Source organism: Megalobrama amblycephala, linkage group LG20 (genome assembly GCF_018812025.1).
Source record: "Megalobrama amblycephala isolate DHTTF-2021 linkage group LG20, ASM1881202v1, whole genome shotgun sequence".
Classification (NCBI taxonomy): Eukaryota; Metazoa; Chordata; class Actinopteri; order Cypriniformes; family Xenocyprididae; genus Megalobrama; species Megalobrama amblycephala.
In genome coordinates this window covers 7328291-7350441 of record NC_063063.1, presented here as the reverse complement: position 1 = coordinate 7350441, position 22151 = coordinate 7328291, and the positions used below count along the sequence as shown (strand labels likewise).

Genomic DNA, 22151 nt, shown 5'->3' with positions numbered 1-22151 from the left:
TTAATAAATGTGGAGTTTTTATGCAGTACATTATTTAATGGATAAAGTAATGGAATCTATGATGTGTAATCTGTGGAAATAGATGGCATTCCCCGATCCGTACTGAAGGACTGGAGGAAAGTAAAGAAGCTAAAGCAGACGGGCGAGTCATTCCTGCAGGATGACTCGTGTTCTGAAATTGGACCCAATTTACAGAAGTGCAGGGAGTGCCGCTCCGTCCGCACCAAGAAAGGAGAAGAGCCTGCCCACTCACCTGTCTTCTGCCGCTTCTACCACTTCCGCCGGTGAGTATAAAGTGAGGAACTTCATACCACACATGCTGTGCACTCATCAAGCTACATAGTAAGTTTGTGTAGTGTAGTGAATAGGGAGGGGTGTTGCTGCCGCAGAAATATTTGAAAACTGTAGTATATTAGAAATAGACAATATAAAAAAAAAATTCAAAGTACAGAACATGGCAAGAAAAACAGAATATGGTTGTTTCTAGGTTTTAGAAATTACGAAATGGCTTTTTGCAAAATGTGAATTGCATGGTCTTAAAATAATTTAATCTCTACTTGTCTAACAAAAAGGAAACATTTCCTTGAGCTGTCATTTGAATTGAACCTAGTTAAACTGTATCTATATGGCGTTATTTTACTGTCAAATGTCAAGAGCGTATTATTGTGATGCGAGAGCACATCAATGTAATGCTTGAGCGCAAATCTGTCCGCTCGCGCGCGGATTTCCTTTGCTCTCGCACAAAACGGACGCGCGGCCTCAAATATACAGTGCTCTCTTATGAACTGCCTCTCCTCTCGCTCAGATATTGGGCGTGCGCGCTCAAACGGTGTCCTGTGTGCTCAAACTGTGTCCTGTGCGCTCGCGAATCTCTCCGTGTTCTTGCACTAGAAATTAATTTGCTTCTGGATTAAACGCTGTCAAAAGTTATCAACCAATCAGAAGAGACGACTGATCCATGAAAATGCAACGTGGAATCTTAGTGGCTAAGAGTGAACTGCACATGGAATTCTTTCGACAAAGATGGATATTTAATTTCTTTACAATTTTATAATTTTAGAATATTTATAATTTTTATAATATTTAATAATATTAATCAAAATGTAGTCCATATCTTAGAAATGGCTTGAAATGGGGCGCATGGATGTTTGCAGGACACAGTTTGATCGCGCAGGACACCGTTTGAGCACGCACGCGCAATATCTGAGTGAGAGGAGAGGCAGTTCATAGGAGAGCACTGTATATTTGAGAGCACGCATCCAGTTTTGTGCGAGAGAGCAAAGGAAATCCTAATCTTGGTTGTTGTTCTATGAAACTAATGTGATGTCATCTCACAGAATGTGCTAGTATTAAGTACTTGTGTTTTTTCTACTGTGTCTTGTGTCAACAGTTTTCTCATTATGTTGTTACAGAATTGCTCTTAGGGAAGGAAATTAACTCTAATTGCACATTCTCTTTCTCCTCCTCATTTCCAGTCTCTCATACAGTAAGAATGGAGTGATCCGGATTGATGGCTTCTCCTCTCCTGATCAATATGATGAAGAGGCGCTCAGTCTCTGGGCTCCTGACGGTTGTGAAGAAAACAGCCTGGACCTGGAGACCTCCAAATACATCCTCAGCTACATTGGAGATAAATTCTGTCAGCTGGTTGTGACTGAGAATACAGCAACTACATGGATAAAGAAAGATGGTGCGCAATAGAGCCTTTCCTATTTGTTTAACGGTATCGAAAAAATTAAAATTTTCTGTCATACATGACCTCCTAAAACATTGTTATCAGTGTACCATTATATTTACAGCAGACTGTCAGTCAAAAAAATAGTGTGAAAGGAAAAAGAAAAAGTGGGTGAGCTCAGTGAATGTCCGCTTCATCCCTCTCCTGTTTGCTTTGCTCTGCAGCCAAGATTGCTTGGAAGAGAGCGGTGCGCGGAGTGAGAGAGAGCTGCGACGCATGTGAAGCCACATTGTTTAACATTCACTGGGTCTGCCAAAAATGTGGATTTGTGGTGTGTTTGGACTGTTACAAAGCCAAGGAGAGGAAGAGCTCCAAAGGTCAGTCGTCATTTTCATATTCACCTTTGAACACTGACTGTGCTTGTACACTCCTGCTGTTGATATGCAGAAGGCTTAAAAACCCTATCTGGACTGGAAAAATGCCCAGATATTTCAAATTTGGGGGCAAAAAAAGCTCTGTGGTTAATTCTTCTGGTTTGTTTGTTTGTTTGTTTGTTTATTTATTTATTTATTTATTTATTTTAACTTGTAGTAACTTGTAGCTGTCAGATTTTGGTGTTCTTTCTCTCATAAGTGGGTGTTGTTAAATGTGAAGCTCTTATGCCAATATAAAAAAACTTTTTTTTTTTTAAATATTTTATAATTTTTTTAATGATTTGATGAAAGACAAAAATGTTCTAATTGCATTTTGTTAAATGATTAATATACTTTTATATTTTAAAGGGGTGGTTCAGTGTTTTTTTTCTAGGCTTGATTGTGTTTTTGGGGCACAGTTTAACATGTCTTAATGCTTCGTTTTTTTGAAAACGCTGTATTTGTCATATATTTTACCTTTATTCTACACCTCTGTTTCCACTGTCATATGAACGGCTCGTTTGACTTCCTGCTTCTATGAAGCTGCTCCCTCCCGGGTGTGTTTGCAGGGTTTATGATGTCCACCAACCCGTTGTAGTCCAAAACCGGTCGTGTTTGTAGTCATTTAACTTTAAAAGACAATATCTCTGTTTGCATTGAGCTTTCAGCGCTGTAACTTTGCAGATACTGTTTATGCTCAAGCAGCAACATTACACACTAACTAAAGTTAAAAAAGTGAAATCGCATTTAACCACCCCTTTAAGAATTATTTGACAAAAGCAAACACTGTGTGTGTTCATTTTTTATTTAAATAAACGTAAAAAAAAAAAAAAAATTAAATGCAAGTAATAGAAGTAATAAAGACATCATAGAAATAATAACACATGACTGCTGGTGTGTAGTTTTTGGTTTGGTTTGAATGGCAGCGTTTATGTGTGTGTGTTTGTGTGCTTTAGGATGTGGCAGTTGTTCTAGGACTGTCTAGTTCGGTTGTCTCAGGGGTTTGAGATGTGCCGCTGTCTCTTCCTCGTCTTTGTTCGCCTCATTTAAGTCCCCCATTCCTGCTGCAGATCTTCCTGTCTTCTCCAGGCTTGAATTCTGCCGCAGGGCATAAAAAAACCCTCCTGCTTTGAGGTGTCATTTCTGCTGAATCACATCTGTGCATCTTTTCCTACAAGGCTCAGAGCTCCTTATTTACTTTGAAGCATAAACACCATGGCTCCTCTATGGGAAAATGGGCCAGTGACAGCACCCTTCTCTGTGCGTGATGTTGCTTTCAGCCTCTGTGAGTAATCCACCTTTTCTTATTCCGCAGATAAAGAGCTGTACGCCTGGTTGAAGTGTGTCAAGGGACAGCCTCATGATCACAAGCACCTGATGCCAACACAGATCATTCCAGGAACAGGTACAGAAAGAGACGATTTCACTCTGGCGTGATTCCAAATTGCTTGTAGTTACACCTTTGGCTGGAAATAGAGAAAGTGTGCTTCTTTTGACTTGTTTGTTTTGTCTGTTTTAGTTCTAACGGACTTGGTGAACGCTATGCACATGCTCAGGGAGAAGTACAGCATTAAATCACACTGCTCGTGTACTGGGAAGCAAAACACCCTCTTCAACAAACTGCCATCCACCAATGGTGTCTCCCAGGTATGTGTGTGTCAGTGGCCAGGCCTTAGTCAGGGTAGATGATTTTTTTTTTATTTATTTTATTATTATTTTTTTTTTAATTTTACACAAATGCAAACAAGGCTGTGAGGGATGTATGGTTGTGGTACTATATGTTGAACATCTGATGTCAGTAAACTTTGAAAAAAAATTTCCTACTTAATCTTTATATTTTTGTCTTGTTTTCCATTACAAATATCTAAACATTCATAAAGTAAGACACTATACAGGCAAAAAAATTTCAGTTTACATGCAACAGTTTTGGGGTTTTTTGGCTTTTCATAATATGTTGTTTCAGACTTGCTTATCTTTAAAGGCCATTTTCTCAAAATGAGTTTTTTCTCCTGCGCTGAGCCAGAAATCTCCACTTCAGTAGCACTTACATACATCACACTTTACAGTTTTATTCCTACTTATATTTTAGACATTTTATTTCTCAAAATTCTTTCTGGCTATTGACAGTATTTTCTGATTTATTGAGTGATAAAAGAGATATCCAGAATCCCTTCCAGAAAACCTTTAACTCTAATATGTCAACAAAATGAAACAAGAATTTCGAACCTAGCTTTATCCAGTGTTCCTGATTTCTGTTTGTGAAATATATGCAAATGAGTGTGTAGTTATTCATTTCATATCATTTGCATATTTAAAGACAACATTTCAGAAAACTTGTAATACAACAATTGTTGTAATCAACTAGGGAAGTATCATGCTATCTATTAGTTAATTTTTTTTCTGGGGTGTCTTGCCTTAAATCAAGACATTTACCTGTAAAAGTTTTTCTTACTTAGGGTAAGAAAAATATACTTAATTCAAAGGGAAAACAAGTTTATTTTTTGAACACCAATGGCAGATATTTATCTCTGTTTTTTAACTTTAACTTTAATTTTTTTTTTCAGAAAACAAGACTTAATGTGTCATTTTGCATCTCAAGTAAATATATCTTTATTTTAGAATATTTAGATATTTGTACTGGACAAAGACAAAACTCCTTTTTTGCAGTATAATCTCAAAAGGACCAAATATTGACACGTTATTACTTGCATCACTAGTATAATCATTTAAATCTGTTAATTTCAAGTAATGGTATCAGACATACAAATGGAAATCTGCCCCAGCAATTTCTGTAAAATGATGATTCAATCAAATGCTAAATCCAGTAATCACATGATTGGTTCATCCTGAAAAGTAATGAATACCATGTGACAGCATTGAATGTTTGCCACTTCAGCAGTGACCTGGACAACTGTAAATCAACTCAATTCTGTTCAATAGTTTGCACTGGTGATTGTTCAGACAGCAAAACGTTAATACGTTTTGACAAAACAGTCAGATGTGATTTCAGGCCTTAAGACAGTACATCCCATTGAACAAACCCCCTCAGCCACATTTCCATTCACATGAAATGAAATACAGCATCAGCCTTGACTATAGCTCATGAAAGTGTGCGTGCTCTCAGTGTAAACACAAACTCTCACACTCTCTCAATCATGCACAGATTTTCACATTCTGTTCTGCTTTGGAATGTTGAATTGAGTCCTGCTTCATCTTTCAACCACTAAAAGTCCACAGTATTTCCCCTCACTCTCCTCAAACCGCTGAGCAGTCTCTGACATGCTCTTTCTTTTCACAGGTGTTACAGAACGTGCTCAATCACAGCAACAAAATCTCTCTGTGTAAGCCTGAGGGCGGCCAGCAGAACTCCTCTCTGAAGGTGGAGGCCAATGGAGGGAGCAGTCCCGCCAGCGACACCAGCACCGACAGCAAGTTCACCCCGCCCGAGTCCCAATCGCCTCTGCACTTCCTGGCCGATCTGGCCGAGCAGAAGTCCCGTGAGGAAAAGAAGGGTGGGTACAGAACAATAAAACTTCAGGTACGGTTGAAGTTATTGGTAGCCAGGGGCCGGAGGTCTGCCAGCTGCCCCGTGTTTTTCCTTTCTCTGCAGGCATGTGCGTGCTTGACAGGCCGCCAACATTCCACAATCCTCACATTTAGTGGTGTACGTTACAGGCCTTCTCAGTTGTGAGCTCCCACAGTCTAAAGAGCTCACCTAACCACATGTTTATCCAGTTCTTCAGCTGCTCTCACATGCCGAACACACTGCTCTCTCCAAATGAACTGCACTTAAAAGACCATCAGCTCTGTGGTCACTGGCACTCGTTCAGTTCATTTTGTTGCCCAGTGCAGCATATAGAAGTTTCTTCATTTAGCAGCTGTGCTCAAGTTACACTTTTTGATAAGTCTACATTTTTTGCATTTCATGTCAGCTCTTTAAATATAATAATATAGGTTATATGGCATATTGATGCTTTGCTAAAGTTTTTTGAGCAGTATATTCTTCTTGGTACTTGCAAAAGAGCCCTTCTCTAGTTATGTCTCAGATCCCTTTTCAACCAGCAGTATGATTTGAGGCATTTGAAGTGGTAAATTTAATACAAACGGTTATGGGTTTTTGCTACTTCCGGTTCATTGCGACTTTAAATCTTAATTAAAAGTCCCACTACATCATTTCAAACTAAATATTATGGAAATGTTTTACTGTTTCTTTTGCTTTTGACTTTCATATCAAAAGAGATTGACACCAGAGGTTTAAACATCAGTGCACCTGTGCTTCTCTCCTGCAGAAAATAAGGAGTCACTTGTAGGGAAGATAAAGGAGGAGAAGGATCAGTCAGATGCTTTGGAGTCTCTGCACAGTAAAGCATCATCCCTGGAGCAGGGATCAACCCTACGAGACCTCCTCACCACCACCGCAGGCAAGCTGCGCCTGGGCTCCACTGATGCTGGCATCGCATTCGCTCCTGTGTACTCCACTGCCTCACAGGTCAGAAAACCAACATCTACTGATCACACTCAAACAGAGAGACTGTACTACCATACAGATATGGCAACATATACACAACCAATCAAAAGTATGCACAAGCTTGACTTTAAAAAAGCTTTTGATCTAAAGGTTTAGGATTAAAATGAGCTTATTAGACATTACATTCACATGAAATATACTAATAATAAAGAATGTAGGGCTGCAACAAATAATCGATAAATTTGATAATAATTGATCATGAAAATCGTCAACAGTGAATGTCATTATCGATTAGTCACTAATGACAGCACTGAATAACGCATTTCTATGGACAAAATGCATCTAAAATAGCGTCGAAAACACAGCGAGTTGCTGCAGGATAGGTACGTGATTCAAGCTGCCCAAAACATGAGAATATTTTATTTTTAAGCTTCAAGAGAATGCATTAACGTAATGTTTGACATGGCTTGTCCTGTCAGGCGCTTTGACAGATGCGTGTGCTGTTTAATGTGTGATATGTTTCCTCAGCACAAAACTTTCATTTTACAGTTATATCTTTATCTGTAAGTGTTACAAATTCAAGCAAGTAATTCCATTTTGCAAGAAGGCTTGTCCTGACAGTCTGCGTTAAACTTCAAACTTTACTGAATGAGCGCCGGCGCGCACATGTGCATCAAACAGATGGGATGCATAATAGAGGGAGACATTTAAAATCCAGTGCAAAAATTTTAGGTTTAATTTAATTCAAGGATTTTATGAGAGCGGTAACTGTAAAGGGATAACTGCATGTAATTGAATATAAATGTAGTATGTTTTCATAGCATTCAGTTGCCACGTTTGTTTGGAGGACAAGATATGGAATAGTGTGTTTTGTCAAACTACTTTTCATCTGATTAAACAATTAATCAAAGAAATAATCTAATAAACTAATCGATTATCAAAATAATCATTAGTTGAAGCCCTAAACAATATAAATATACAATGCTAATGTGAAGAACATCATAGAAATTATTTATTCATTATCACTTGGCATATTACCTAAAAAATATGGCTATGCTGTCATACTGTATATAGTCTGGAAAAAATATTCATTGTCCTAAAATAGCTTACGGATTCATTTGTTGTCTTTCACAGATTGTCAAGAGTGGTCGCAGCATGCCCAACATCCTGGATGACATCATCGCCTCTGTGGTGGAGAACAAGATCCCAGCAGGCCGTGGCACCAAGCTGAACCTGAAGCACGAGCCTCTGGAGGAGCCCAAAACTGAGAGAAAGAAAGCAGTGGAAGAACCGCCCAAACTATATGCTGACATCCCACACTGCTGGCTCTACGAACGCAGGCTGCTCTGGCTCAAAGACCACCGCAACAGCAACAACTGGAAACTCTTCAGGGAGTGCTGGAGACAAGGACAGGTCTGTGAAACAAGCCCACAAAAAAACTGATTCTTACATTACGTTCTGTTCTGCTCGGAGCCATGGTTCTTTTCAAACTGTCAAAAAAAAATTGGCAAAACGGCAAACAAATCCCAATTCTCATGTAGTGTTTTGGGTCACTCCTCTTGGAGCCTTCCAAAAATTCCAGAATTTCCACTGATATTCTTGCTGTCAGGATAATCTTAATAATCTTGTGTACTGCTCAGTGTTACAAATAATCATTATCCATCGATACTTGATTTTGTTTCCTTGATTATCGTATTTAAGCAAATTTCTGTATTTTGTGACCTGAAGAGTATGACCCGCATGATTGACGAAATGACTTTAAACAATTACTAAAAAAATTGTAAAATGTTGCATTTTCAAATGCATTTATTTCAATGTATGGATCGCTTCCGAACAGCACTGCATGAGCTAGTGGCGCCATCTAGTGGCTGTGTGTGGGAGACATTCAGCTTCTTGGCCAGGGTCCAAAATTAACACTCGCCAAGAATCAAATATAAATTGGCACTGGCGAAGTATATGAAACTGGTGTTAAGGTGCGGTCACATTAGAGACATTTTGCATGAAAAAAAAGACTCCACACAGAAATCACTTTCAAGCCTAAGAGCTTTCTGTTGGTCAGTGCGGTGAAATTTTCACCCTCACACAAAACTCTTGACTGGATTTCGGTCGCAAATTTTCACCAATTTTCACACCTTTACTTGTCAGTTGGTTTGATTATCAAATCGCAAAAGTTGCAATTTAATTATATAAATATATAGTCTTACACGCTGCATGTTTCAGAGTGAATCGTGGCACTATGTTCTTTTACAAGCGAGCAGCTCATGATCCAGTGTTTTTAGTGTCTCAAAGCAGCTTGTTTTGCTTCTCCAAATAAACTTCATCCTGCAAATGCTGTGCATTTGAAAACGTAATACATGCGAAGTCTGTTATAGACACGTTTTAAGATCTTCCTGCGGAAGTTTTTGCCAAAACAGAAGTTAACATTTGAAATCAAAGAAACAGTAATTTTACTCTTGTTTGGTAAAATTATTATTATATTATATACGCAATTTTTGTTTTACAGTACTATATTATTATTGCCATCTTTATAAGAAAAAAATGTAATGTCAGTATTTATGCAAAATTTGGTAAATGATGCAAAATTTTGGTTAACGCAGTCTGTGCTACCACCGGCTATTGTCTCTTGACCTCAGCAGACAGTAGTTGTCTCAGTCTGAATTACATGTGCAGTGTGTGTCCAGAGAGAACGGCACCATACATTAGTCCATTTATTCTGCGTGTACTTCACATAGGCAGTTATAGATGTTAAGTGCTTTGATGCTTTCATAAGATGTAGCACCTCTTCATGTGTGCTGCTCTAATGCAGAACATTTCAAGTGAGTATATAGGTCCTTGACAATGAAATCTTATTTTTACTAATGGACAGAAGGATACAGAAGAGGTGTGAGGCTGAAATCTTGAGGTCTCTTTCTCTAGTCTTTGCGTTTATTCAGAAACAGAGGAGAGTCTCTGGCTGCATCCAAAATCAGCCCCTATACTCATTACTCCACTAATTTAGTCCACTTGAAGGTGTGAATGAAAACATGGAAAAGAGAACTCAGACACTTTTTGTGCCAAAAGGGCAATGGATGCCATCTTATGGCGAGATGTGGGAATTTTTTGGGCACAACACTTACAGTGCATGGACATTATTTTCCATCTGGCCGTTGCATGTGCATTGGCTGTACATACATTATTGCGGTGCATTATGGGATTGAATGAATACACATTAATAATGTCCACTATGGTTTCGTACACCACTTCACATGGCTGTATAGTAAACTAGATAAGGGAATATAGGCCGATTTTGAACACAGCCTCTATCTCTGTCCCTCTGGGTTTGAGCTGCACTACCTTTTCCAAGATGACATTTATTGACTTCTGCTCAGTGGACCATGACTTAACAGCTCTGCAGGAAGTAAACTGACATTATGAAATGTGGGTCTCCAAACACATAGGCTTTCTTGGAAAACCTAGTAAGCTGCCTATGTAGGCAGCATTTTAAGGTTCCCAATGCAAAGCCTGTTTCAAAGGTTAGACACTGTTTTCGCTTCTTTTTTAAATTTCTGAAATGGTCAAATTCTAAGACAGTATCGCAAATATCCATCCCAGAGAAGGCAGTTCTATAATACATAGCAGTGATCTCCGTGGACAAATCCAAGACAAGAGACGACATGAAAAGTTTTATGTTACCCTAGATTTGTATGAGATTCTTTGTCTGTGTATGTTTAGCTATTTATGTAGTACACACACTTTTGAGGGTATGCACTACATAGCCTTGCGTGTGGATGTTTTTAGGCTGATCTGTTGTCTGTTTTTATCATTTTCAGGACTTTTTTGAGAAAAAACAAATATTAAATGGTTTTTCAGCTGGCAAAGTCAGGCCAGCAGTTTCAGTTTTTACTTACTTTACCAAAAATGATTGATCACATTTTTTTTTTAACCAATAAAACTTTTTTTTTTCATCACAAAAATCTTTTTACAAAAAGAATATTTGTAAATAGACAAAAAAATAAAAGATGGAAAGTAAGCCGCTATAATGTAAATTCAGATTTATGCAACACAAAGCTCACCCAAAGGGGTGACTGATCCATCGACTCGCCCGAAACACTCACTGACCTCAGGCGAGTGTGCCATGCTTATTACTGAGCTCTGCAATTTTGCAGACGCTTAGTTTGGCACTCAATTTATAATAACCTCACCGATTAAGCCTTTTCAACACATGTAAATAGTACCCTTTAGCCTTTAGAGTAATCCATCTTGCAATGTCTTTTTTAACCAGACTTCATATTTTTTTCCACTGTTCAAAAAGTAAGTCTTGGTAGTGGTTGTGATCTCAGCTGTCATTAAAAGGCCATTTCCTGTGTGCTGTTTTTGCAGCCTGTGCTGGTCTCTGGGGTGCACAAAAAGCTCAACGCCAGCTTGTGGAAGGCAGAATCCTTCAACCAAGAGTTTGCTGACCACCAGGGAGACCTCTTGAACTGCAAGGATGGAGTAATGTCCAACTCAGGAGTCAAAGAATTCTGGGACGGGTTTGAAGATCTCACGAGTGAGTGCCTGAAGTAGACAAATAAGTGATTATCTAATTAATTGGTCTGTTTCTATTTATGCTGATCACACTCTCTCTACAGAGCGTCCTAAGTCTAAAGATGGAGAATCCGTAGGTGTATCGACTGAAAGACTGGCCTTCAGGCGAGGAGTTTATGGCTTTGATGCCCTCCAGGTACTTCATTAATTTAGGAATACAACAAGTAAATTTGCTAAGTAGCCATTTAAAAATTGGGTTAGGGGTTGTGAATGCTGTTTCATGACTTTATTTGTACGTTCTGATCAGAAATATAGCCCTGTTTTAGTCTTGTTTTAGCATGTGCTTTGTTTCTTTGTGTAGGTATGATGATCTCATGAAGAATCCTCCCCATGCCTGAGTATTCAGACCCCGAGGGAAACCTCAACCTGGCCTCCCATCTGCCCTCCTTTTTTGTGCGGCCAGACCTGGGTCCACGCCTCTGTTGCGCTTACGGTACTGCAGGTCCCTCTGTCTCTCTCACACACTCACAGGCAGATTTTTAGTTTTATTAGTGGCTTGCTACTGCATTGTTTTACTGTGGAAAAATAAATAATTGAATTAAAAAATTATATGAAATTCCTGGAAAGATCTCATCAAACCTGTCATATTTCAACCCAAAAGAAAAAAGTGGCCTATTTTAGGACCATTTAGATTGATTTGTTTGAATTGCTACATTGTTTTCAGGACAATTAAGATAATTTTCCTCCAAATTGTGACATAAAAAAAAAATCTGTCATTACTGTAATGCAAAAATATTGTACTATTTACATAGTATTTGTATATCATGGTAGTATTTGTTGTATTGCCTTATTTAATACTTAATTTAATTGGGATTTACCCATATGGAGCGATTTATAAAAAAAAATAAAAATAAAAAAATAAATGAAACACTGAACTTGAATGATGTATGATCCATGTCACAGGTGTGGCGGCATCTCAGGAGCAGGACTTTGGCACAGCTAGCCTGCACATGGAGGTGTCTGACATCGTCAGCGTGCTGGTTTATGTTGGAGTGGCTAAAGGGAATGGTGTCCTTTCCAAAACGGGTAAGCCTGAGACCAGCTCGCCACACAACTGTCAACAGCCTGTCTGTTAACTTGGTCAGCCGTGTTAGAGAAAGATATGGTGGAGGAAAAGCCTCTGCTGGAGCTGAATTGTTCCATAAACCCCTGAGCTCAGAGGGAAAAACCACACAGAACATGGTTTCCACCCTGGAAACAATGAAATGTGAGAGATGCATCTGGAATGAGTTTTCCCTGCCTGTACATGGCCATAGCAGAATTGCAAAGAGCTTTACTCTGCACTCATAGGAATAAATCTGTAAAAACTCAATCCAATTCACATTAACAGGACCATATTAATATGGTATCAACTAAAAACCATTTTGTAGTTTTACATGACATCATCTGCGCTCTCTCTAATCATGTACAGTTAATTCTCTGAGGGGTTTCCACTACAGTAGACAGTTTTCTAAAAAAAAAAAAAAATATTTGAACTATTCAGGGCATGATGTTACATCTGAAGCACGATAGGTCAGTGGTTCTCAACCTTTTTGACTCCAAGGCCCCCTGATGTACATAACAATGTTCGAAAGCCCCATGACTATTCCAGTTGTTCTTGATTTACTGGATAAGCATTTAGGATAAGGATTATTTTAAAAATATTTGCTTTTTATATTTATATACTTTTATATTTATAAGATATTTTAAAACTTGGCAAAACTATAAAAAAAAGATGTTCATCATAAATATGCCTATGGAGATTTTGATAATTTCATGACTTTCATCCAGATATAGAAGTCCCACTTTTAAAATTTGGCTACCTCATATACCCCCTTTCCACAAGCACGAACCGGGTGCTAGTTCAGAGCTAGTGCTAGTGCCAGTTCAGAGTTGGTTCCACTGACGAGCCTTTTAAGAACCGGTTTGCCTTTCCACGGGCTAGAGAGCCAGCACAGAGCCAGGTCTTACGTCAATTATGTCTCATATTTCACAGCAAAGCTAGCGCTGCAGCGCCAAACCTATGCGCCAAACACAATTACACCAAGTTGTTCGAGATGCATCGGTTTCCCACAGAGCGATCGGCGCATGACATCAAAGCACCGCGAGAATGATCCAAAAGCACAAGGAGTCGTATGCTCTACAAACGCTCCCGTGGATCCGCGGCACTCCGATGTCACCCGCCGAATCGGTCCGCGCTGCTCCGGTGCATCTCGAACAAGCCTTCTATCAACAATCGCGGATGTTTCACTACTGTTGATGCTCATGGCTTTACGAACCTACGTCGGCATCCAAACACGGCTCGCCGTAATTTGTATATAGACGGATATTACAATCGAGCTGCTATTAGTTCGATTAGCTGCTATTTCAAAAATGGCGGTCACAAGTTTCTTGTTGGTCACGGTAACCCCGCCCCCAGGCCCTGACGCAAGCGGTTCTTACTTCTAGCCCAGCAATGTTTTGGTGCTACTTACGAACCACTTTTCCTGGTTCGGAGCTGGTGCTCTGGGTGTCGAAACACAAAGAACTGATTTGAAACTAGGCTCTGGCTCCGAACCAGCACTCAAACTGCCTTGGTGGAAAAGGCGTAATATATCCAGTAGGGATGTGATGAGATCTCGTGTCACGAGATCTCGCGATATTAAAATGTGACAAGATTTCACGTCGAGGTGAAAAGCTGTCTCGCGATGTCGCCATGACGGAGCGCGAGGGTAAAATTAGCATAAAATATGCCACCGCTACGTTTACATTACATTATGGTGCCCACCGCAGCACCAACTCCACTGTCATTTAGTTTTTTTATAGAAGTAAAAACCATTTGCTTCAGTTTAAACTGTTGTAAATGTCTGCTCTGCTCATCCAGCACGAGCTGCAGAGTCGCACACAGTGCAGCAGGAATCACAGTTCACTGATCACGTGATGAGAGAAAGAAGAGATGACTGACAAGACCATGGCGGAGGATTCGTTGCACAACAGAGCCTAGTGTCTGATAAATGTCTTATCTTGTAGAATGCACGCTCAACACCGCCGCTCCCTGTATACAGTGTAGCCTACTTGCGATCGCAAATTCTAAAGTAAAATGTGAGCTCCCTGATGCATGCCAATTAGTTACATACAGCCTGTGAGCTAAGTGTCTCGTCACATCCCTAATATCCAGGCTTTCAAAGACAGTGAAACTGGGTTCTTCTAAGGGGAAAAAAAATTGTTGAGGGGGGGTGAATAAAACAGAAGGGGTGATCCGAGTTCAGATCCCGGCTCCTGGTCCATTCCGATCCCATCCCCCTCACTTTCCTGCTTCACTTTGTCTAATCTAACTCATTTTTAGGTGTTTTCACCAAATTTAATGCTTGTTTTGTCACTTTGAATGTTTGCTGAGGCCACATCCCCCTGGTTGAGAATCACTGCCATACTGTAGGTGATCACTTTTGACCCTCAACAAAAATGTCTTCATGACAACATGCATTCAACATGGCTGTTCAAAGAGATGCACCAAGACCTTATCATCTGTTGCGTAATTCAGATAAAAAAAAGTTTTTCCACTCTACCTTTAAGATACAGTATGTAAATGACTTCTTTTATGATTGTACTGGTGTAGTTCACACTGACATTCATCAGCGCAGCTCAGTGTGATCGTGGTTGTGATGTAATAAAATCACAACAGTGACCATTTCTGAACAACACATTTTTTGTCTTTCTTTCCGGTTGTAAGTTAACTAATTTTGCAATCCTTGCTTTGTGTCTCATGCCAACAGCTGCTCCTCCCCCTTCTCTCCTTCCTACTGCCATGGCCTTTCTATTTTTAACCACTGTCTCATGGGCAGACATGAGGAGAATATATATAAGCCAGACTCCCACACACACACACTTCTCTATTAATTTTTAAACATTGCTCCGTCTTCAAAAGAGGATGGCGCTCCCTGCCTTTATAATAAATTAAGCTGACTGTGTGATGTGTTTGCTGTGTAACCTCATGAGTATGTTTGTGCCAAACACACAGGAGTGCTGAAGAGGCTGGAGGAGGAAGATCTGGATGACAACGTGAAGAAAAGATTAAAGGACTCGAGCGAGACTCCCGGAGCCTTGTGGCACATCTACACGAGCAAAGACGGCGAGAAGATTAAAGAGTTCCTGCACAAGGTTATTTTGATTTGATTTCTCTGATCTTGAAATAATATAGTGCATCAGTGCAATGATGCGCTCTCTCTCTCTCTGAGTGTGTGTCCTTTCGTTCTAGCACAAGGGAGTTTTATAGAATTAATTTCATATGTTTGCGGATATGTTGTGCGTTTAACTCAAAGTTTGTGTATATTTGGACATGACAGGTGGCGAAAGAGCAGGGCGTGGAGATCCCAGTGGATCACGACCCCATCCGTGAGCCCGGCTGGTACTTGAGCCGAAAGCTGCGTCAGCGGCTGCTGGATGAACATGCCGTTCAGGGCTGGACTGTGGTGCAGTTTCTGGGTGATTCAGTCCTGATCCCTGCTGGAGCTTTGCACCAGGTCTCATTGCACTCCTTCCTCTGCACTCCAGAATTGCGTGATTAAAAACTCGCAGTCAGTTGCGACTTTATATCTTGCAATTCTGAGGAAAAAAAGTCAGAATTGTGAGATAAAAAGTCGCAATTACTTTTTTAATTTTTTTATTTAGTGGCGGAAACAAGCTTCCATACTTAAGCCAGAATGTCACTGAATTATTTACAACAAAATCAAAACATCTGCTAATGCTTTTCATTTCACTTTAACCCTGTGAAGCCTGACATATGAAATAATAGAAATCTATTTTTTGAAAAGTCTATTTTCTGAAATCGGAACTGTTTATTGAACCTTTAGACAAAATATACACTACCACTCAAAAGTATGGGATAGGTAAGATTTTTAGTGTTTTTAAAAGAAGTTTTGTCTGCTCACCAAGGCTTAATTTATTTAATTAAAAATACAGTAAAAAAACAGTAATATTGTGAAAAATTATTACAATTTAAAATAACTGTTTTCTATTTGAATATATTTTACAAAGTAATTTATTCTCATGTTGGCAAAGCTGAATTTTCAGCATCATTACTCCAGTCTTCAGTGTCACATGATCCTTCAGAAATCATTCTAATATGATGATTAGTTCCTCAAGAAATATTTGTTATTATTATCAATGTTGAAAACAGTTTTTTTTTTTTTTTTCAGGATTCCTTGATGAATAGAAAGTTCAAAAGAACAGCATTTATCTAAAATACAAAGCTTTTGTAACATTTTACACTACCGTTCAAAAGTTTGGGGTCAGTAAGAATTTTTATTTTTATTTTTTTGAAAAGAAATGAAAGAAATTAATACTTTTATTCAGCAAGGATGCATTAAATCAATCAAAAGTGACAGTAAAGACATTTATAATGTTACAAAAGATTGAAATAAACACTGTTCTTTTGAACTTTCTATTCATCAAAGAATCCTGAAAAAAAAATATTGTACACAAATATTTTGTACAATTGTAAACAATAAATGTTTATTGAGCAGCAAATCAGCATATTATAATGATTTCTGAAGGATCATGTGACACTGAAGACTGGATTAACGATGCTGAAAATTCAGCTTTGCCAACTCAAGAATAAATTACATTTTAAAATATTTTCAAATAGAAAACAGTCATTTTAAATTGTAATAATATTTCACAATATTACTGTTTTTACTGTATTTTTAATTAAGTAAATGCAATCTTGGTGAGCAGACGAAACTTCTTTTAAAAACATTAAAAATCTTACTGATCCCAAACTTTTGAGCGGTAGTGTATTTAACAAAAGAAGTTTGCATATGTTTTTTGTTTTTTGAGTATCATATTTGATATATCAGGCTTGTATGGCTCATATAGTATGATGTAGAAGAATATTGAGTTCACACTCTGAGGGAAAAAGAAGCACCTCAGGCCCTAACTGAGCAAAAATACACAATTTAATTCAGTTGCTGATATTTATCTTTATAACAGTATAGAAGACTGCTTACATAAAATTCATAAAAATATCAGTTGTCACACTAAATCTCCCAGTAATATGTCTTAGTAAGATGATATTTAAATGCTTAATTTTATGATCAATGTCCTGTACTGTAGTTTTTATTGTGAGGGGCAAAACAATGTAAATGCAGTGTTAATACAATGATGATTGAGAGATGAACAAATAAATATTCCTCAAATGCCTGATGTATCATTTTTGATACTCAAATTTTAACATGATTTTTCTGAAAATTATGTATGGATAACCAAGCAAACCTAAGTTACGGAAGAAGGATTAGGGCCAAGCAATAATAAAAAAATAAAACCATCTTGGGATTAAAGTTGTTAAATTTTGAGAAAAAAACTCGTTAAATTTCGAGAAAAAAGTCGAAAATAAAATGTTGAGAATAAACTCATTAAATTACGAGAAAAAACTCGTTAAATTTCAAGAAAAAAGTCGAGATAAAATGTTTAGAATAAATTAATTAAATTACGTGAAAAAACTCATTACATTTCGAGAAAAAAGTCGAGATAAAATTTTGAGAATAAATTAATTAAATTACGAGAAAAAACTCGTTAAATTTCAAGAAAAAAGTCGAGATAAAATGTTGAGAATAAAGTCATTAAATTACGAGAAAAAACTTGTTAAATTTCGAGAAAAAAGTCAAGATAAAATGTTGAGAATAAATTAATTAAATTAATAGAAAAAACTCGTTAAATTTCAAGAAAAAAGTCGAAATAAAATGTTGAGAATAAACTCGTTAAATTACGAGAAAAAACTTGTTAAATTTCAAGAAAAAAGTCGAGATAAAATGTTGAGAATAAACTCATTAAATTACGAGAAAAAACTTGTTAAATTTCGAGAAAAAAGTCGAGATAAGATGTTGAGAATAAAGTCATTAAATTATGAGAAAAAAGTTGTTAAATTACGAGAACAGATTCGTTAAATTATGAGAAAAATGTCGTTAATTTCGAGAAAAAAGTCGAGATAAAATGTTGAGAATAAACTCATTAAATTATGAGATTAAAGTCATTAAATTACGAGAAAAAAGTCATTAAATTATGAGAACAAATTCGTAATTTAACGAATTTGTTCTCGTAATTTAAAAAAAATTTTCTCATAATTTAATGACTCAATTCTCCACATTTTATCTCGACTTTTTTCTCGAAATTTAACGAGTTTTTTCTTGAAATTTAACAACTTTAATCTCGAGATGGTTTTATTTTTTTATTATTGCTTGGCCCTAATCCTCTTCCGTACTAAGTTGCTTCACTTCAGGTAATTGTTCATCTTAAAATATTATGAACAATATAAAAGTTATTCTTATGTTTACTTTATAAAAATGAGTAAAGATTTCACAACAAAAAGACACACGTACCATGAGCTGAAGGAGAACAGTTTTAGAATTATAATAAAAGGCCTTTGACTTGTTAAAAAAAAGTGTAAACTATCAATCAGAAAACAGAAGATGTAGTAGATTTTGTACAACAGGTTTTTCAGCAATTTTGATCATGTTCATAATTTAATGGTGAAATTTGTGCATTAAAGGTGATACAGTAGGCTTTTTACATTTTATTTGTTTATTTACAATTTCACATTGCATGTTCTTTATGGATGGTGAGCATGTATGATGAAAAAATCTTTCTGTACTAGCTGAAGTTCCAGAGTGCTAGCATCTTTATTGATGTACGTCACATCAGTGCATACTCACGTTTGTGCGCGTCTCTTCCGTACAGGTGCAGAACCTTCACAGCTGCGTCCAGGTGATCAACGACTTTGTCTCTCCGGAGCATGTGGTGCATTCGTTCCACTTAACCCAAGAACTCAGATCCTCCAAAGAGGAAATCAACTATGAAGATAAGCTACAGGTAGAGTTCAAACACACTGGAAAGATCACATGTCAGCATTTATTGAAATGTGAGGTCTTACATTTGGGGGGCGAAAAAAACCAGGAATAGCTGGTATCATATAGACATTTCAAATTAAGAGTCCAAGTGTATTTTGGGCTTGTTTATAATTAAAAATTCCAGCATTATGCATAAAGGCCCAGTTTCACAGACAGGGCTTAGATTAAGCCAGGATTAGGCTTTAGTTCAATTAGGACATAGTAGCTTTTAAAAACGTGCCTAAGAAAAAAAAAAAATGATGATGTGCATCTTAAGACAAAATAATGTCACTGACAAATTTATAGTCAGTGAAAGTTGCTTTCAGTCCAAACAGCTCAAACATGCATTTTAGTCTGGGACTAGCTTAAGCCTTGTCTGTAAAACTGGGCTAAAATCTGGTTATTATTGGTATTTTCGTTATACAAAATACTGCTCTGGGCCGTCCCCCCACAGGAAGAAAAGACTAACAACTTAACACATCCAGTATATAGATTTTCTAGTATCGTCACAATAACCTTTTATTACCTTTCTTTAAACACATTAATTGTATCAGCAAAATGTCGACCTCTAATTTGTATGCATTGACTTGTACATAAACCAATTTCAATACATATGAGTATTTTAAACTCACCCTGTTTAAAGGTGCAGTGTGTAAAATTTGGATCTTTTGACAGAAATGCAATATAATATACATGACTATGTTTTCAGCGGTGCATAAAGACCTTACATAATGAACCGTTCTGTTCTTATTACCTTAGAATGAGCCATTTCTATCTACATACACCACTGGGGCCCCCCATTCTCCAAAAGGGAAGGGTGCAAGGGGTGGGCGCCGTTAGTTGCAGTTCGCAATCTCACCACTAGAAGCCACTAGAATGTACACATTGCACCTTTAAATAAAAGCATCTGAGATAAATGATTTATTTTAAAGGTCCCGTTCTTTGTGATCCCCATGTTTCAAACTTTAGTTAGTGTGTAATGTTGTTGTTAGAGTATAAATAAAATCTGTAAAATTTTAAAGCTCAAAGTTCAATGCCAAGCGAGATATTTTATTTAACAGAAGTCGCCTACATCGAACGGCCAGTTTGGACTACATCCCTCTACTTCCTTCTTTAATGACGTCACTAAAACAGTTTTTTGACTAACCTCCGCCCACAGGAATACACAAGAGTTGCGTTTGTAGAGTGTGTTTGTCGCCATGTCGTCGAAACGCTGTTATTTTCATCCCGCAGTCCAATCACCGGGTCTGATTCCGGCTCAAATTGATAGGGTAAAATTAAAGACATGTTTACAATAACACTGAGCGCGTGCATCTCCACGTTATGGTAAGAGGCGTGACCTTTCCGGGCAAGGTGCGCTAAGCCGCTGTCGAATCACAACACAGGAACCGCTGGCACAATCAGAACTCGTTACGTATTTCTGAAGGAGGGACTTCATAGAACAAGGAAGTCATCAGCCCGTTTTTATGACAGTGGAAACAGCGGTATACAGATAAGTAAATTATGTGAAAATTACTGTGTTTTTTTACACGCGAAACATGAACACATGTTATATTGCACACTATAAACACAATCAAAGCTTCAAAAAACCACGAAAAACGGGACCTTTAACATTGTATGGGTTTGTTTTGTATGAACATACTGTATTCATTACATTTTTGCAGGTCTTAAGGCCTGTTCACGCCAAGAACGATAACTATGATGATAACTATATTATCGTCCACACCAGCGGACAATATTGTTCTGTTTATTCTAAGTGCTTGTCTGTCACATTAAATACTCAAGCTCATTACAGGAGGATGGATTCTGATTGGCTGTCAATGTTTTTAATCATTCATCAACTGGAAAAAATGGTTCTGAAAGTGATTCCAAAGATACCGTTTACAGTTATCATTACAGTTGTGGTGTGAACTCTGCTATTCTTAAATATTGAGAACAATTTTTAGAACTATATCTTTATCTTTATAGTTATCTTCCTTGGTGTAAACGGGCCTTTAAAGTTTTATTTTAAAATCTCTGCAGACACCCTGTAAATATATTGTAAACCGTGTGTGGTGGTTCAGTTTTTTGTGGTTCTCATGTGTAAGTTTTTTGTAGTTTTTTGTGGTCCTGATGTGGATGCGATGAATGTTTGTCAGTCTGTTCTTCACCAAGTGCCAGATGAGCATTCATCAGTCTCCATGGCATCTGTCTTTTTTAACCACGCGAGTCAGAGTCTGTTCCCGTCATTCTAACAGCCTGCCATTTCTCTCAGGTCAAGAACATCTTTTACCACTGCGTGAAGGATGCCGTGGGAACATTAAAGAGGTGCTGCGCAGAGGAGGAGGAGGAAGAGGAGACGAACTCATGACACCCGTCGACACGTTCCCCCAAATATGCACACTAACGCTCACACCGCGAACCTCCAGTGCCAAGCAGAGAAAAAAAAAACACCAGGAAACTGTATTTATTTGTTACTGACACCATAGCAGTATAGCCCATCAGGATGACTGTGATCGAAACGCCACACATCTGAAGATAATCTGACAGTGCCGCTGTCCCAACTAGTGTTTGTTTGTTTGTCTGTTTGCTTTCGTTCCCCTTTTGTTCTTTCCTACTGTATAGTTTCAGTGGAGAATCATATTTATTTTCAGGAGTTCTGCTCTGTTCTCGATCAAATGTAAATGTGACTTGTACAGTTTGCTAATGGATTTCTGATGCCGCTCACTACTTTGGAGACTTGGAGTTACTGTGAGAGAGATCCGCTGTCTCATGTCCTCATGCCATATCTTTTGAGAAAAAGAACTGCCAAACAATTGTAAACATTGTAAAGTTCTATTATGTAAAGAAAGACTTAATGAATAACACACTTCAGCATTTTATTAAGAAGTATTCACTGTAAAATGGAGACATTTACAAAAAAAAAAAGTTGTAATTTATTTAAGAAAACTCTCATTTCTGCTTTTTATGTTCAGATTTACTATGGTGAACTTTTGAAGTTCGATGGAAAAAGGAAATCGTACTATGCTGTGTAAATATATACATATATATACATTCACTGATGTATTTTTTTAAACATGGCTTGCTTCAATTTAAAATTTTAAAGTGCAAGTGTTACATGCTTTGTACATTGAAGTTCAAAGGGGTTTTACATTTTCCATTAAAATGGATTTATCAAATATCTGCCTGCCTTTTGCCTTATTGACCAGCTG

The 22151-nt window shown here is 37.7% G+C and overlaps 1 protein-coding gene across 1 annotated transcript in view; it reads left to right on the top strand.

Moving 5' to 3' along the window:
• Nucleotides 1-22118, top strand: part of jmjd1cb (jumonji domain containing 1Cb) — a 161012-nt gene extending 138894 nt beyond the window's left edge. Inside the window, 18 exon segments of the mRNA XM_048169845.1 lie at nucleotides 83-284; nucleotides 1476-1690; nucleotides 1900-2052; nucleotides 3404-3493; nucleotides 3608-3735; nucleotides 5387-5600; nucleotides 6378-6577; nucleotides 7691-7969; nucleotides 10916-11084; nucleotides 11167-11198; nucleotides 11200-11258; nucleotides 11424-11445; nucleotides 11447-11555; nucleotides 12026-12148; nucleotides 15099-15238; nucleotides 15424-15600; nucleotides 18812-18943; nucleotides 21215-22118. Of these exon segments, the coding sequence (XP_048025802.1) occupies nucleotides 83-284; nucleotides 1476-1690; nucleotides 1900-2052; nucleotides 3404-3493; nucleotides 3608-3735; nucleotides 5387-5600; nucleotides 6378-6577; nucleotides 7691-7969; nucleotides 10916-11084; nucleotides 11167-11198; nucleotides 11200-11258; nucleotides 11424-11445; nucleotides 11447-11555; nucleotides 12026-12148; nucleotides 15099-15238; nucleotides 15424-15600; nucleotides 18812-18943; nucleotides 21215-21310 (2540 nt within the window). The 3' untranslated portion in view covers nucleotides 21311-22118.
• The last annotated feature ends 33 nt before the right edge of the window (nucleotides 22119-22151 follow it).